Raw genomic sequence first — 17,161 nt, 5'->3', positions numbered from 1 at the left:
TCTGGGTAAGCACGAGGGAGAAAGGAATAGAAAAATATGAAGAAAGCAGGAAGCAGGCTTGTGTAGGGCAGTTGGGCCAAATGGTTCCTTTATGCTGTATACTCCACGTAATTCTATGTAACATAACACAGACTGAGGTGATGACCACTTCAGAGGAAAAATATTACGTAAAATTTTGAGGCACCAGACTAGTTCCAGTAAAATAAAGTTTGCACGTAGTTTTTAAAGATAGTTCATTGATCACAGACAAATTAATCTGCTCAACCAAATAATACTGAAGAAATCTGTCAAAGCACATGATCAATAGCCAATTAACAGTGGAAGTCTGATGGGGGTTACACAGACACACAAGGTGGGCCAATTTCACTAGCTACAGAATCAAAAATAGCACAATAGAAAATGATTTAAAAATATATTTTTACATCGAGTGCAGCAAATTCATTTGACCATCCTACTGTAATCAATCAGCCACTTGGAGCAGAACTGGTATACAAACACAGTAAGAACATCGTATACGTTAACCAAAATTAACATCAGCTTACTGAGGCAATCTCAATAAATTTAGCCCAGTGCATGTAAGTTTGTTACATACACTAGATTTTGAAATGTAAACAAATTGCATGCGAGAGCCAGTCTAATTTTTAAAAGATTAGAAGTTACTAGGTTCTTAAATCGGTCAATTTTCATTAGCTATTCATTGGGTGAATTTAATTTAAAAGGTACACCAAAAAGCAGTAAATGTGAAACATGCCTCAGAATTTGGAGTAGCATCTTTGAGTAACTATTCCAGATTTTCTATATTTAAGGATGATTTAAAAAATATTTAACATGAATTTGATCAAACAGTTCATCTCAGGATGGTTGAACTGTGCCAGCTAGAATGCAGTATAATTTCAGTCAGCCAGTAATACTCGATTTCAGAGTTCATCTTTAGATAACCTCAGCGTCAACGCTGCTCCACAGATCTGTTTACAATGTGTAATTTACGGACATGTGCCCAAAATTTAGGTGACATTTACAGGTTTCTTTCTATAGTACACAATTATAGTACACAATTCTGCAGTACAAATATAAATTCAATAGAAAGGCTTGTTCTGTATAGACTTAAGAAAAAAACTGAGCCGAGTTAAACCTCCGATTTCATCCAAAATCTACCAGAATTTTGATCCATTAAGCGTGGGTTACTATTGACCAGAAACTGAACTGGACTAGCCATATAAATACAGTGGCTACAAGAGCAGGTCGGGGGGCTGGGAATCCTGTGGCAAGTAACTCACCTCCTGACTTTTCTTTGTTCTTTCAAAATGTTTTAGTTGACGGGCAATATGATCGGCGCAGGCTTGGAGGGCCGAAGGGCCTGTTCCTGTGCTGTACTTTTCTTTGTTCTTCTTTGTTCTTTGACTCCACAAAGCCTGTCCACAAGGCGCAAGTCAGGAGTGTGGTGGAATACTCTTCACTTGCCTGGATGAGTGCAGCTCCCACAACACGCAAGGAGCTTGACACCATCCAGGACAAAGCAGCCCGCTTGATTGGCACCACTTCCACAAACATTCACTCCCTCCACTAACGACAAACAGTGGCAGCAGTGTGTACCATCTACAAGACGCACTGCAAAAACTCACCAAGGCTCCTTAGGCAGCACCTTACAAACGCACAACCACTATCATCTAGAAGGACAAGGGCAGCAGACAGATGGGAATACTACCACCTGGAAGTTGCCCTCCAAGCCACTCATCGTCATGATGCCGTTCCTTTACTGTCACTCGGTCAAAATCCTGGAACTCCCTCCCTAACAGCACCTACACTGCAGCGGTTCAAGAAGGCAGCTCACCACCCCTAATTGCCCTTGAGAAGGTGATGGGCAATAAATGCTGGCCTAGCTGGCGACACACACATCCTGTACAATGAATTTAAAAATCCTTTCACGTGTGTTCACAATACATTAACGTTATGTTGATAGAATCAGAAATTGAAGAACTGCATGTTCATTAGCTTTCCAGTAAACTGGCTGTAGACCAGGGAGATGGTGGCAATAGTAATAATGTCACTGGGCTAGTAATCCAGAGGCTCAGGTTGATGCTCAAATCCCAGCATGGTAACTAGTGGAATTTAAATTCAATTAATAAAGCCTGGAATTGAAATCTAGTCTCAGTAATGATGACCATGAAACTATCATTGATTGTCATAAAAATTCACCTGATTGACTAATGTCCTTTAGGGAAGGAAATCTGCCATCCTTACCGGTTCTGGCCTACATGTCACTCCAGGACCACAATAATGTGGTTGACTCTTAACTGCCCTCTGAAATGGCCTAGCAAGCCACTCTGCTCCAGGGCAACAAATGCTGGCCTTGCCAGCAACGCCTACATCCCATGAAAGAATTTTAAAAAAAATTCTGCCTATAAGTATAAGCTGGATGCTTTTGCAAAACATTCACAAAGTTTCCTCCTAAACACTCCCACCTCAAACAAAACACTTTCGTTCACAAACAAAAGGCCAACGGCACAGAAATGTTCACTTTCAATCAGGCAGGTCTTCCATCTTGTAATGCTATGGTTTGCGCTGTGGTCATCAACTCTGTGTTGAGCATCACCTGGTGTGGCTCAGGAGCCCCACTCCGGCATGACAGTCTCCACTGCATATGAAGAGTGTGGATTGGGAAGGTGCACGATTCGCTGGCCTATGTTTTCTCTGGACCCTCTTCTTGGCCAGCTATTTGTTTCTGCTTGCTTCTTCCAATGCCCTTCCAAATCATCAGCCTCCAGTGACAGTTTCCCAGTATCAGTGTCAATATTCACCATCTTCATATCTCGCTTGCATGTGTCCTTGTAGGCGAGGCATGGTCGTCCAGTGACCCAGTGGCCAGTTCACTGTACAGAATTGTCTTTGGTTATACGGCCATCATCCATCCCATGAACGCAGCTGAGCCAATGCAGACGTTGTTGGTTGAGTAATATGAGTGTGAGCTGATGGAATTTGTATGCTCCAGGACCTCAGTTGGTAGCCTTGTCCTACCAAGAAATGCCAAGGATAGGTCTGAGTTAGCAAAGGTGGAAACAGTTCAGCCTTTTGTCATGACTAGCATATGTTGTTCAGGTCTCACCGCTGTAGATAAGTGTGCCAAGGACACAGGCTTGGTAGACTCGCAGTTTGGTGTTCTCAGTCAGGTTGTTGTTCCACAACCTCTTATGCAGATTAGACATAACAGCTACAGCTTTTGCAATGTGTATGTGGATTTCAGCATCAAGTAAAAGATTGCTGGTGATTGTGAAGCCTCCATATGTGAAGCTAACAACAATCCTAAGCATTACATAGTCAATGCTGACAGATGGCAGTTTGGCAACATCCTGGAGCACGACATTTGTCTTCCTGAAGCTAGTCAAACTAAACTCTTTACAGGCACGAGAAACAGTGTCCATTTGCCACTAAAGGTGTTCCTCAATATGGAATATTAATGTGATGTTGTCAATGTAATGCAACTTTCTGATGAGGGCTTGGCGCGCCTTTGTCTTGGATCTCAGGCAAGCAAGGCTGAATAGTTTCACATAAGGTCTGGAAATTATCTCTACAGATAACCTGAAGGCATATGATAGCAAAGTGAAGAATATGCCAAAACGTGTGTCAGTGCCAGAACACATATGTCTGCCCCCACTGCAGATCTTGAATGGTTCCCATGTTGCCCAGTCATAGTTGACCCTTGCCCATCCTGTTGTCATGGAAAGAGGAAGTCACAATGAGCAGCTTCAGCGGGCAGCCAATTTTCTCCAGCAGCTTAAATAAACCGCCTCTGATACATGGTTGAATGCCTTGGTGAGATTAATGAAGGCAAGTGGTTCTTGTGCTCACCATTTTTCTTGCATTTGTTGGCCTGAAGATCAATTGTAGATGTTCCAGTTCTGAAACCACACTGGGATTTGAGGCAGATGTGTTCAGCTAATATCTACAGTCTGATAAGGACAACACGGGCAAATACTTTTGTCATGACGCTCAGCAGGGAGATACCTTGTTAGTTGTTCCAATCATTGCAGTTGCCCTTGTTCTTGTACAGAGTCACTATCTTGGCATCATGCATATCCTGGGACACTGCCCCCTCCCTCCAGCAGAGGCAGATAAGCATCTGCAGTTCATGTAGATGACAAGCAAGACAATAGCTTTGCCAAGTCCCTCCACTGAGTTCAATATCCAGCTCTGCCATGACAGGCAGGCTTTCTATGGTGCCTCGAGCTTCCTTGGTGACAGTGTTCTCCCTTAGGGGAAGGCAGTGTTCCACCCATCTCTCCAACTATTTATTGCAGCCGGTAATGACCTCCCCTGCCTCTGTTTTCTTTGTTGAAACTGTTTTCTTTGCTGATAAATCTGTTGTCTTTTTGATCCCTACACATTTGCCCCTAGCATTCCCTGTGTCGAAGGGCATCTGATATTCTAGCAAAGTTGTAACCAGTAGTCATTGGCGCACTGCCTAGCAGTCTATTGGACTTTACTTCAAGTGGCTCTTAGTGTATTCAGAGTCTTCCCACTCGGATTATCTCTTGTGATTAATGAGAGCGGACTGCTTGGCTTCAATGACAGGTTCCATCATGGTGACATTAGCCTCGAACCATGCAGCATTTTTCTGCTCTTGCTTCCCATATGTTGAGAATGCAATATTATAGATGGTGTCTCAAAGTATGTTCAATTTTGCTTCGGCACAGTTAGACTGCCAGACAGTGCCTGTTAAATCGAGTCGAGGATCTGTTGGTTTTTATCTGGGTATACAGTACAGCTGATGGTGAAATATGAGTACAGCATTTCTGTTTGGAATTTAAAAACTTCAAGAATTGTATCCTCAGCCTAGTGCACACAGGGAGTGATCTGTATCACAGTCAGCACTGTGGTAGCTGTGTGTGTTGAGAATGCTGCCCAGAGAGTCATGTCTGGTGTTGATCAGATCCAGCTGGTGCCAATGCCCAGATCTTGGATGTCTCCAGGACACCTTGTGGCATGGTTTGGTCTGAAAGAAGGTGTTAGTTACACAAAACTCGTGGTAGCATCAAAGCTTAAGTAGTCTCTGTCTGTTCTCATATCTTTCCCAGGCCATCATGTCTAAGGCAGGAGGGCCATGCCTTGTGGTCTGTACCCACTCTTGCAGTGAAATCCCCAAGTAGGTAAAAATGTTCTGACTCAGGGATTCTGATGATAGAAGAGTCAAGCTCCTCATAGAACTGGTCTTTTGCCTCTGTTATGGAGCACAGCTTTGAAGCATAGATACAGATGAGGTTAACTGCCCCCGTTTGATTTGCGAGGCAAATGGGGAGGTGATGGCATAGTGGTATTGTTGCTGGACGAGTAATCCAGAGACCCAGGATAATGCTCTGGGGACCTGGGCTCGAACCCCACCACAGCAGATGGTGAAATTTGAATTCAATAAAAATCTGGAATTAAAAGTCCAACGATGACCATGAAACCATTGTCGATTGCTGTTAAAAACCCATTTGGTTCACTAATGTCCTTCAGAGAAGGAAATCTGTCGTCCTTACCTGGTCTGGCCTACATGTGACTCCAGACCCACAGCAATGTGGTTGACTCATAGTGCCCACTGAAATGGCCGAGCAAGCCACTCAGTTGTAACAAACCTTTGTGCTACAAAGGCACAAAAAAGGAATGAGACCAGACGGACCACCCGGCATCGACCTAGGCACTGGAAACGGCAACGGCAATCGCAGCCCTGTCGACCCTGCAAAGTTCTCCTTACTAACATGCCAAAATTGGGAGAGCTGTCTCACAGACTAGTCAAGCAACAGCCTGACATGGTCATCTTCACAGAACCATACCTTACAGATAATGTCCCAGGCTCAACCACCAGCATCCCTGGATATGTCCTGTCCCACCGGCAGGACAGACCCAGCAGAGGTGGTAGCACAGTGGTGTACAGTCGGGAGGGAGTTGCCATGGGAGTCCTCAGCATCCGCTCCAGATCCCATGAAGTCTCATGGCATCAGGTCAAAAATGGACAAGGAAACCTACCGCCCTCCCTCAGCTGATGAATCAGTGCTCCTCCATCATTTGGAGGAAGCACTGAGGGTGACAAGGGCACAGGATGTACTCTGGGTTGGGGACATCAATGTCCATCACTAAGAGTGGCTCAGTAGCACCGCTACTGACCAAGGTGGCCGAATCCTAAATGACAGCTGCTAGACTGGGTCTGCGGCAGGTGATGAGGGAACCAACAAGAGGGAAAAATATACTTGACCTCATCCTCACCAAACTGCCTGCCACAGATGCATCTGTTCATGGCAGTATCGATAGGAGTGACCACCGCACAGTCATTGTGGAGACGAAGTCCCGCCTTCATATTGGGGATACCCTCCATCATGTTGTGTGGCACTACCATCGTGCTAAATGGGATAGATTTCGAACAGATCTAGCAACTTAAAACTGGGCATCCATGAGGCACTGTGGGCCATCAGCAGCAGAAGAATTGTACTCGATCACAATTTGTAATCTCATGCCCTGGCATATCCCCCACTCTACCATTACCATCAAGCCACGGGGTCAACCCTAGTTCAATGAAGAGTGCAGGAGCGTATGCCATGAGCAGCACCAGGCATACCTAAAAATTAGGTGCCAACTTGGTGAAGCTATAAAACAGGACTACTTGCATGCCAAACAGCATAAGCAGCAAGTAACAGACAGAGCTAAGCGATCCCACAACCAATGGATCAGATCTAAGCTCTGCAATCATGCCACATCCAGTCGTGAATGGTGGTGGACAATTAAACAACTCACTGGAGGAGGAGACTCCTCAAATATCCCCATCCTCAATGATGGAGGAGCCCAGCACAGCAGTGCAAAAGATAAGGCTGAAGCATTCACAACAATCTTCAGCCAGAAGTGCCGCGTGGATGATGCATCTCTGCCTCCTCCGGAGGTCCCAGCATCACAGATGCCAGTCTTCAGCCAATTCGAATCACTCCGGGTGATATCAAGAAACAGCTGAAGGTACTGGACACTGCAAAGGCTATGGGCCCTGACAATATTCCGGCAATAGTACTAAAGACTTGTGCTCCAGAACATGCTGTGTCCCTAGCCAAGCTGTTCCAGTACAGCTATAACACTGGCATCTACCCGGCTATGTGGAAAATTGCCCAGGTATGTCCTGTACACAAAAAGCAGGAGAAATCCAACCCAGCCAATTACCGCCCCCATCAGTCTACTCCTGGTCATCAGTAAAGTAATGGAAGGGGTCATCAACAGTGTTATCAAACAGCACTTGCTTAGCAATAACTTACTCACTGATGCCCAGTTTGGGTTCCTTCAGGGTCGCTCAGCTCCTGACCTCATTACAGCCTTAGTTCAAACATGCACAAAAGAGCTGAACTCAAGAGGTGACATCAAGGCAGCACTTGCCCGAGTGTGGCATCAAGGAGCCCTAGCAAAACTGGAGTCAATGGGGATCAGGAAGAAAACTCTCCACTGGTTGGAGCCATTCCTAGCACAAAGGAAGATGGTTGTGGTTGTTGGAGGTCAGTCATCTCAGCTTCAGGACATCACAGCAAGAGTTCCTCAGGGTAGTGTCCTAGGCCCAACCATCTTCAGCTGCTTCATCAATGACCTTCCTTCCATCATAAGGTCAGAAGTGGGGATGTTCGCTTTTGATTGCACAATGTTCAGCACCATTCACGAATCCTCAGATACTGAAGCAGTCCATGTCCAAATGCAGCAAGACCTGGACAATATCCAGGCTTGGGCTGACAAGTGGCAAGTAACATTCACGCCATACAAGTGTCAGGCAATGACCATCTCCAACAAGAGAAAATCCAACCATCGCCCCTTTAAGTTCAATGTCATTACCATCACAGAATTCCCCCACTATCAACACCCTGGGGGTTACCATTGACCAGAAACTGAACTGGACTAGCCATATAAACACTGTGGCTACAAGAGCAGGTCAGAGGCGAAGAATCATGCGACGAGTAACTCACCTCCCGACTCCTCAAAGCCTGTCCACCATCTACAAGGCACAAGTCAGGAATGTGATGGAGTACTCCCCACTTGTGTGGATGAGTGCAGCTCCTACAACACTGAAGAAGCTGGACACCATCCAGGACAAGCAGTCCACTTAATTAGCACCACATCCACAAAAATTCACTCCCTCCACCACCGACGCACAGTAGCAGCAGTGTGTACCATCTACAAGGTGCACTGCAGGAATTGACGAAGGCTCCTTCGACAGCACCTTCCAAACCCATAACCACTACCACCTAAAAGGGCAAGGGCAGCAGATAAATGGGAACACCATCACCTGGAAGTTCCCCTCCAAGTTGCTCACCATCCTGACTTGGAAATATATCACTGTTCCTTCACTGTCGCTGGGTCGAAATCCTGGAACTCCATTCCTAACAGCACTGTGGGTGTACCTACAACACATGGACTGCAGCAGTTCAAGGCAGCAGCTCATCACCACCTTCTCAAGGGCAATTAGGGATGGGCAATAAATGCTGGCCCAGCCAGCGAAGCCCACATTCCGTGAATGAATTTTTAAAAATGGAAAGAACACGCTCTGAACCATTTGTGGGGAGGAAGAGGTGCTATCACCAAGAGTACAGAGTTCTTTATAGCAAAGCCTACACCTTGCTCACTCGTTTCCACTTAACTCTTCCCCTGCTAGATGAATGTGTAATGTTTTTCTTTCATTTATAGACTCTCTGCAAGCCCAGTCTCTTGCAGGGTGAGTCCCAGTCTCTCGTTGGGAATCTATGGCAATGTTCAGCCTATCTATTCCATGTCGATAACAATTGTCTTGCATGCGTCTTCGACCAGCTGCACTCCCATGCACATGGTCCTGATGTTCCAGCTTGTCAATTGAAAAATTGGCATCCTATTTTTCCCCCCATTTGTTTGCCTGGTGCGATGATTTCCATCCACTTGTTGAGCAGAGGCTATAAGCTCCAAGCACCCACTAAAGTCCAAAAGGTCAGCGTGATGCGTCCAGCGTGTGGGTGAAGAAAGTTAGCACGCTTTGTGCTTTTGTGTGCTAGCTTGCTTCTCATTTCAGCCTACACAGTAATGTACACAAAGTGAATATTGCACAAATTTGCTGTAAAGTTCTGTCCACACTTATAAACGAATGTATTACTAAGTAACACGGACTTAACCGGTAGTGTAATTTTCACAACTCCACCATACAAGTTCAAAATCCAGTTGTAATAACACCTAAATTATACGTACTCTGCTTATTTTCATTGGCACAAAATATCCAATTCTGAGAGCATTTAGTTACACAAGCAAAACTTTCTGCTCTTTCTAAACACTTCATGATCTTAAACACTTCTTTCAAGTCTCATCTTAGCCTTCTTTGCTCTGAGGAACACAGCCCCAGTTTCACTAGTCTACCACATAACTGTAATCATCATTTCTGGAACCATTCTGGCAAATCACTTCTGTATCTTTTGCAAAATTTTCACATCCTTCCTAAATTTTGATGCCTAGGATTGGACAAAAATTACAATCAAAGAATTATTACAACACAGCAGGAGGCCATTTGGCCCATTGTGTCTGTGCCAGCTCACGTAACAGCAATTTGCTTATTGCCATTTCCCCACCTTCTACCCATAACCCTGCATTTTCTTCCTTTTCAGATTACAATCCTATTCCCTCTTGAATGCCTCAATTGAACCTGCCTCCACCACACTCCCAGGCAATAGCTCCCACGCTGCATGAAAAAGTTTTTCCACACATCACCATTTCTTCTTTTGCCAATTACCTTAAAGCTGTGCCTTCCCATTCTCAATCCTTCCACTAAAGGGGACAGTTTTTCCCCTATCTACCCTGTCCAGACCCCTCATGACTTGAATATCTCTGTCAAATCTCCTCTCAACCTTCTCTTCTCCAAGGAAAAAGTCCCAACTTCTCTAATCTACCTATGTAACTGAAGTTTCTCATCCCTGGGGCCATTCTTATGAATCTTTTCTGCATTCTCTCCAATGCCTTCATATCTTTTCTAAAGTGCAGCACCCAGAACTGGGCACAATACTTCAGTTGAGACTGAAACAGTGTTCCATTTAAGTTTATCAAATTCCTTGCATTTATACTCTATGCACCTATTAATAAAGCCTAGAATGCTGTATGTTTTAGTAAACGCTCTCTCAACCCATCCTGCCACATTCAATGATTTATGCACACATACAGCCAGGTCCTTCTGCTCCTTTGTGTCCTTTAGAATCGTACCCTTTATTTTATATTGCCTTGCTGTGTTCTTCCTACCAAAATGAATCACTTCACACTTCTCTGCATTAAATTTAATCCGCCACTTGTCGGCCCATTCCACCAACCGATGTCCTTTTGAAGTTCTACATCATCCTCCTCACAGCTCACAATATTTCCAAGTTTCGTATTATCTGCAAATTTTGAAATCTTGCCTTGTACACTAAGATCTAGGTCATTAATATACATCAAGAAGAGAAAGGGTCCCCGGGGAACTTCACTACAAACCTTCCTCAAGTCCGAAAAACATCCATGAACTACTACTCTGTTTCCTGTCACTCAGCCAATTTCATATCCATGTTGCTACTGTCCCTTTTATTCCATGAGCTATAACTTTGCTAACAAGTCTGTTCTGTGGCACTTTATCAAATGCCTTCTGGAAGCCCAAGTACACATCAACAAGAGTACCTGCATCAGCCTTCTCTGTTACCTCATCAAAAAACTCCAACATGTTTGACAAAACACTACTTTCCCTTAACAAATCCATGCTGGTTTTCCTTAATTAACCTGCATTTGTCCAAGTGACAAATAATTTTGTACCATATTACATTTCTAGATACTTCCCCACCACAGAGGTTAAACTGACTAGCCTGTAGCTGTTTGGGTTTATCTTTACAACCTTTTTTGAACAAAATACTCCAACTGAGGCTGATCTAGCATTTTACATAAGTCTAGCATAAATTCCTGGCTTCTTGTACACCATGCCTCTATTTATAAAGCCGAGAATCCCCTACCTGTCCTGCCAAAGATCTGTGCACAAACACCCATAGGTCTTTCAGTTCTAGCACCGTCTTTAAAATTGTACCATTCAGCTTGTATTGTCTTTCATTCTTCCTTACGAAATGTAGTATTGAATTTCATCTGCCATGTGTCTGCCCATTCCACCTGCTTGTCAACATCCCCTTGAGGTCTATTACCAGTACTGCTTTTTCATTGCTTGCTAACTTCCAAGATTCATGTCATCTGCAAATCTTGGAATTATGCCCTATACACCCAAATAGAGGAAGCTCAGAGGCAGCATAAACACCAGCATAAAAACATGCGGAATGCCCAGTTTCTGTGCTGTAAATTCTATGTAAAATATAAAACCTAGTCGATATAAAACAGAATACAGATTTCATAAGTTTTGTAATGCACAAATTTAAAAAAATCAAATTTGGGCTCAGGCAATTTTATCGTATCTTGGTTCCTGTTTAGTTCACACTTCTAAGCAGTAACAGAGGAGCACTTCAGTTTCATACATAGGGCAGGACAGAAGACAGCTTACTGATACAAAGCATTATATCCAGCATAACAAAATGCTTCTGTACATCAAATTACGAGAAGTTTATCATATGTCATTTATCAAGTCCTTTCTTTCCTTAATATAAAACATCAAAATGTCCTCCTGTGCCAGAGTGCTATATTAATATAATTTATTATTACTGTAAAAGTAAAGTTGACAAACCCCCATTTTGCCACCTTTGGGAACATAAATGGCCTAACTCACCTTGTTCTGGCAGGTTTTGAAGTTTCTGACAGATGTATTAACTCTGCTTCTGCCCAGCGTCTGATTTAAAACAGCAGCAGGTATTTAAAGAAAACTGGAGGAAGAGCAGTAAAGCAAAGCTCTCCCTAAGTCGCCACACCAAATTAAAAGCACCTTATGGGATAGAGCAGTATGCTCAAAATACAGCCTGCGGGACATTCGAGGCCCACCTGCCTTCACTTCTGACCTTCTGCAGAGTTGCTAGGCTACATAACTCCCAGCTTCTGTGCAGCTCATTTGGCTGGGGGAAAGGATGTTAGTGGAGTTGCAATTCAGCACTGTTACTTTGCCTTTTCTTGATCTCCAGCCCAAGGAGGCAAGACAATGCTTGTAGGAAGCTGAATTACACTAGTTTCCATAAACTTAATGAAGCAGCCTTCTAGATGCCCTGCCACCATGCCCGCACCTCCAAAGCAACACACTGTTCCCCACATCCACACACCCCAGCACCCACCCCCACCACCTTCCTGTAGGGCAAAGCTTGGCCTCTACTTGGAACGACTGAAATTAGTTCAGTGTGTGGAGAATATTAAATAAACCCGCAACCCATTAGTCCATTTTGCAATATTTCTAAAATGTAATCACAAGCAAGATGTTGCTTGGCATCATGACCCGTAGCAAAAAATTTAGTGATACTGAAATTCAATATTCTATTTTTATATTAAAATCATCCAGGTTTGCAAATTATCAAATAAAGACGATGCTTTCAAATGTTGCTTGACAATATTGCTTAAAATGTTACAGACTGTGCCCTGAACAGCAATAAAAATATTCTGGCGGCATTCCTCATTAAACATTTGGGAAAAGTTTAAAGCAAACCATCCAAACTTCAGGAGGATGCATTTCTTTCAGGCAATTCACATCTGACTGTCAGCAGTACAGCTCATAATGACTACATCCGCTCGGTAATAACATCCTTTTCTTGGGGCCACATTATGGGTATAAAAAAGAAGTGGATTCTGTCTGGTTTGCATTAGATTTCATTTATTTTAACGGGTCCATCTCCAATTCAAAAGGTTTATCAACAAGTTTCAAACTATTCTACTCTTCTAGAAAAATCCAAGGGATAAAGCATTGTTCTTTTTTTTCCCTTTTATCCCTTCCCTCATCTCCCCACCCCCGCCTTCCCATACTAAAGCTTGCTACAGGACAGAGGTTTATTTTAGACTGTTTGCTTAAATTGTGCATTTCCTTTTTCCTGTACGTGAGTCTATCTTTCAGCAGGAATCTGAAGAAAATCTACATTAAATAATGATGAATCATTGCTGCAAAGTATTTTTATTTCTGGTGTTTATTAAATTCAAGTTAATTACAGCACTAGATTTTCCAAGCTATGGCTATTCTTTCTCCTTCCAAAGGAAAGTGTTTACTTGCTGTGCAAACAAAACTTTTTAACATATACTTTTCAGCAAAAATAACAAGATGTTTAACTTCCTTTTTCCAGTTCCTACCTTTTACTCCCAAAACAGTGTAAACAAATGTCCAGGTATGAGCTAGAGGCAGGAAATCACTTATTGTTTCTTTTTCCTTATTTGGGGATAAGGAGTTTGTATGCTGTACATGTCCGGAATTGCAGTATTACAGAAAGCCTGAGTAAAACTAATACGTCACATAACTCGGTGAAACTTTTGAAGTGAAAAGCTAGATACATATTAAAATCATGCATGTGTAACCAATTTGTTATTTTAAGAATCTGATTATTTTCCTTATGTAACTTTTGCTAAAAGGTTTGTAGAGATCCTAATCTATTCTGATGACAGTTCACTCCTGAACATTTTCTCTTCTGGCAGGCTTATAATTTCAGGACTTTCTAGAGCTAGTGTAGCATTCTGGCAAAATCTGTCATTTGGGATACACTGTCTTCTACTCTAATTCATCATTAAGTCTGCACAACTCCCTAGCTAACTCAGTTTTCCCTTTTTGCTTCAATCTAGAGGCTTTTCAAACCTTCACCTTTGCATCGCCTAAATTGCTGCACCTTCATTTATTCCACCTTTACTATTGTTTCGACCTCACTGGCATTCGGCACTACGAGCCTTGGCCCTTTAACAAGGTTTCTCAATTTTAAAAAAAATGATTCTTTTTAGCTGTTACTGTAATTAATAGAAGGAACAGAAGAACTTACACTTGTATAGTGCCTTTCAAAACTTCAGGGTGCCCCAATGCACATCACAGCCACAATTAATTACTTTTTAAGTGTAGTCACTGCTGTTATTTTGTAGGCAAACACATTGTTTGTGGGATCTTTTGCACAATGAGACTAATGACCAGATAATCTGTGTTTCAGTCATATTGGTTGAAGAGTGGTCGAAGGTCAGAACACCAGGAGAACTCCCAGCTGTTCTTCTTCAAAAAGTGCAATGAAGTCTTTTATCTCCTCCTGATGGAGTCTTAGTTTAACATCTCATCCAAAAGATGGCATTTCCAACAACTGCACCGTAATGAACTATCAGCTTCAATCATATGTTCAAATCCAGTATGGCTTGAACACATGAATGATCTTCTGACTCAGGGAATAAGGCTGAGAAAAATGTTACTCACTGAGCCACGTTGACATGTGACAAAACAAGTTTTTTTTTTCCTGTTTCCAGTAATTAGAATTGCTTCAATGGCAGCTAAAACAAGAAATGCTGAACACCAGTTGTATAAACATCACCTCCACATTTAACATGAGCAGTGGAGAAAAACTAAAACCAAAATAAAAATACCTGGAAAAACTCAGCATACGGACTCGAAATGTTGGCTGTGTTCCTCTCCGCAGATGCTATCAGACCTGCTGAGTTTTTCCAGGTATGTTTATTTTTGTTTTGGCTTTCCAGCATCCGCAGTTTTTTGCTTTTATCTTAGTGGAGAAAAACTGTCGCTCTTGTATCGCACTGGATTCTCTTTGGCTAGAGTTACAAATAAAGTTGCAAAGTTACTAAACCAGACAACACACCATTAAAATAGCCAATTTGCTAACTGAAATCAACTGTACCGAGTACAAATCTCGTTTAACAGTTCGGATGGCATCAAGCCACAAAGAACAAGTTCAATTTATAACCGTCGACGGAAACCGCGAGTAGGACTCGAGTCAGAATCATTCCTGGAAGTGCTGTTGCATAATAACAACATTTTTATGAGAGTGGGCTTATTCAGGCTTGTGCCAGCAGCATTTCAGTTCAACCACCGACCATCCGTACAATGTTGCTGTGCGATGACGTTCAGAGTTTAACTACCATGACGTTATTATAGTTTGCAGCTGATTACCAAGAAATTCTGCAGCCGCTAGAATGGTTTCCATAATATCCTTTTCAAAAATCAGGACAAAGGGATTTTTTTTTTCTCTAAATAAAGCAAAGTTTTGACATCTCGCTCAGCTTAGCTACTTTCATCATTATATTTTAGCATCTGCTCACTTGGAATTGGCCAAATTTCCATTAACAGGTTTCTATTTACCGTAAGCGATTTAATGGATTTGATACTTCTTACTAATCCACTCCAATAACTTATTGAGAATAACTTCTGCTTAGTTCTTTTTAAGTGGGAAAAACACCATCTTAAAAGGTCAAAACGCTAACGGGATTGAAACTCTTGACAGTGCAACTTCTACTGCCGAGCCCACTCGTTTACAGGTATTTAGATTATTAAACTACACCTACACGGAAAATACCAGAATGACAGTAATTATGTCGAGGCATATTACAAGAAATATTACATTTCTTAAATGCTTGCAAATACTGAGAAAAGTTGCATGCTGGTTTGCATCGGAAGAAAGGTGCGGAGAGCATGAGTCGTCAGTGTTATGGTGATGATGATAATAGTGATTTGTCTTTTGGGGTTTTTTTTTACCTATCCTGAGACTGCTCCTCATACATCCTCTCTTTGCCCTCCTTGAAGAGCCTGATGGCCCGCTTGGATTTCTTCATCAGGCTGTCGATGTAGATCTTGAAGTACTCGTTCTCGCTCAGGACGTGCATGCGGTCCTCGTACTTGGACAGGATGAGCCGGAGGTGCTGGTAAGTGTCCGGCAGGATGTCCAGAATGTACGGGGGGCTGTTTTTCAGCTGCAGCTTGGAGTTCTGGCACAGCCTCACCACTTTGTCCATCAGCTTCCAGGTCTTCTCCACCATCCGCTTGTCGGCCGCCTGCTTCGGCGGCCCCACCGCGTCCTGGATGGCGTCGATCAGCCCCAGGATCCGACCCTTCTTTACGTTGCTACGTGGATTCCTCGGCGCCGCCGCCATGTTCCTAACCCCTTCTTTCACTTGGCACTTTTCTCTTGGGTATTTTTTTTTTTCCTCTCCTCTCCCCTTTACTTCGGAAACACAAACAAGGACCTTTCGCTCCCTCAGAAATCAATCAAAACCTCCAGAGCAGGAGCGGGATCAGGACCCGAGTACCGGAGTGTCTAACTGCACCATGTGCAGGCGTTATGTTCTGAGAGGAAGGAGGAGTTGGGCTGTGTATGTGTGTGCGCGCGTGGGATTTTTTTTTTAAAAGGCCCGAACGGGAAACCAAACCCGAAACGACTCGACTCGGACTCCACACAAACACACACCGAGCCACAGGAAAACACAGGGGGCGGAGCTCCCGGCCGCAAGACGGACAGCCCCCCCCTGCACCAATCGGTCGCAAGGTCCTGCCCCATGCCCCGCCCTCTTCCCCGCCTGCTGTCTCCACCGTCTCCGTCCACCCAGTTACCCTAGCAACCAATCCTATGCGGTTTTCCGAGCTTGACAGCGCAGCGAAGCCAATCATTGCCCCGATTGAGGCGGGGGGGTGGGGGGGGGTTGCTGACACTGCGGAATTCTAATTGGTTTTTCAGGCGACTAATCGAACAATGGAAAGGACCAATCATATTTATGGAAAGCCGGCGGCGAGCTATCATTGGGACATTGGCAGCCACGTTTGACCAATGGAAGAGAGCTGCTGCAGCCCAGGCCCACAGCAGCCAATTGCTTAATGATTGACGGGGTCAGGATAACGGCACCGGAGTGATTTGCGTCTCAAGCACCCGGCCTGTCTCTGGGTCATCCGTTAGGCATTTAAAATTAAGCTGAAGTTTAAAACTTGTTATCTCAAGCCTTTGAAAATGTCCGATCAGGGCGATCTTTAAATATGAGCTCCATTGATAAAAAACGCGGAAGTCAGGTGATGTCTTCTTATTTACATAAAGGCGGACCAATGGAATGACGAGTAGAGTTGTAAACAATGGGAGCTAGGACTTCCGGTTTGGCGCTGGCCCAATCCCAACTGAGGCGGGAAGTTTAAACTCCCTCAGCTGCAGCTGCTTCACTCGTGTTGCAAGGGAAGCACCGGTCATAGAATTATCCCGCTTTGTTATTAAAGAATATACGTGAGAATGCTTATTTCATATTCAATCCATGAGTTTTTAATGCAAGAATAAAA

General features: G+C 43.6%; 1 protein-coding gene across 2 annotated transcripts in view; it reads right to left on the bottom strand.

Moving 5' to 3' along the window:
- The window catches only part of cblb (Cbl proto-oncogene B, E3 ubiquitin protein ligase), a 201,889-nt gene extending 185,573 nt beyond the window's left edge, over window positions 1–16,316 (bottom strand). For both annotated transcript variants that reach the window (XM_078560042.1, XM_078560043.1), the window contains exon 1: window positions 15,602–16,316. In XM_078560042.1, coding sequence (XP_078416168.1) covers window positions 15,602–15,996 — 395 coding nt within the window. In that variant the 5' untranslated portion in view covers window positions 15,997–16,316. The remainder of the gene's footprint in view (window positions 1–15,601) is intronic.
- Window positions 16,317–17,161: the final 845 nt, after the last annotated feature.

The sequence above is a fragment of the Cetorhinus maximus genome, chromosome 16, assembly GCF_964194155.1.
Source record: "Cetorhinus maximus chromosome 16, sCetMax3.hap1.1, whole genome shotgun sequence".
In the NCBI taxonomy this organism is placed as follows: Eukaryota; Metazoa; Chordata; class Chondrichthyes; order Lamniformes; family Cetorhinidae; genus Cetorhinus; species Cetorhinus maximus.
The sequence above is the reverse complement of the archived record's forward strand: the minus strand, read 5'-3'. Positions and strand labels throughout refer to the sequence as shown.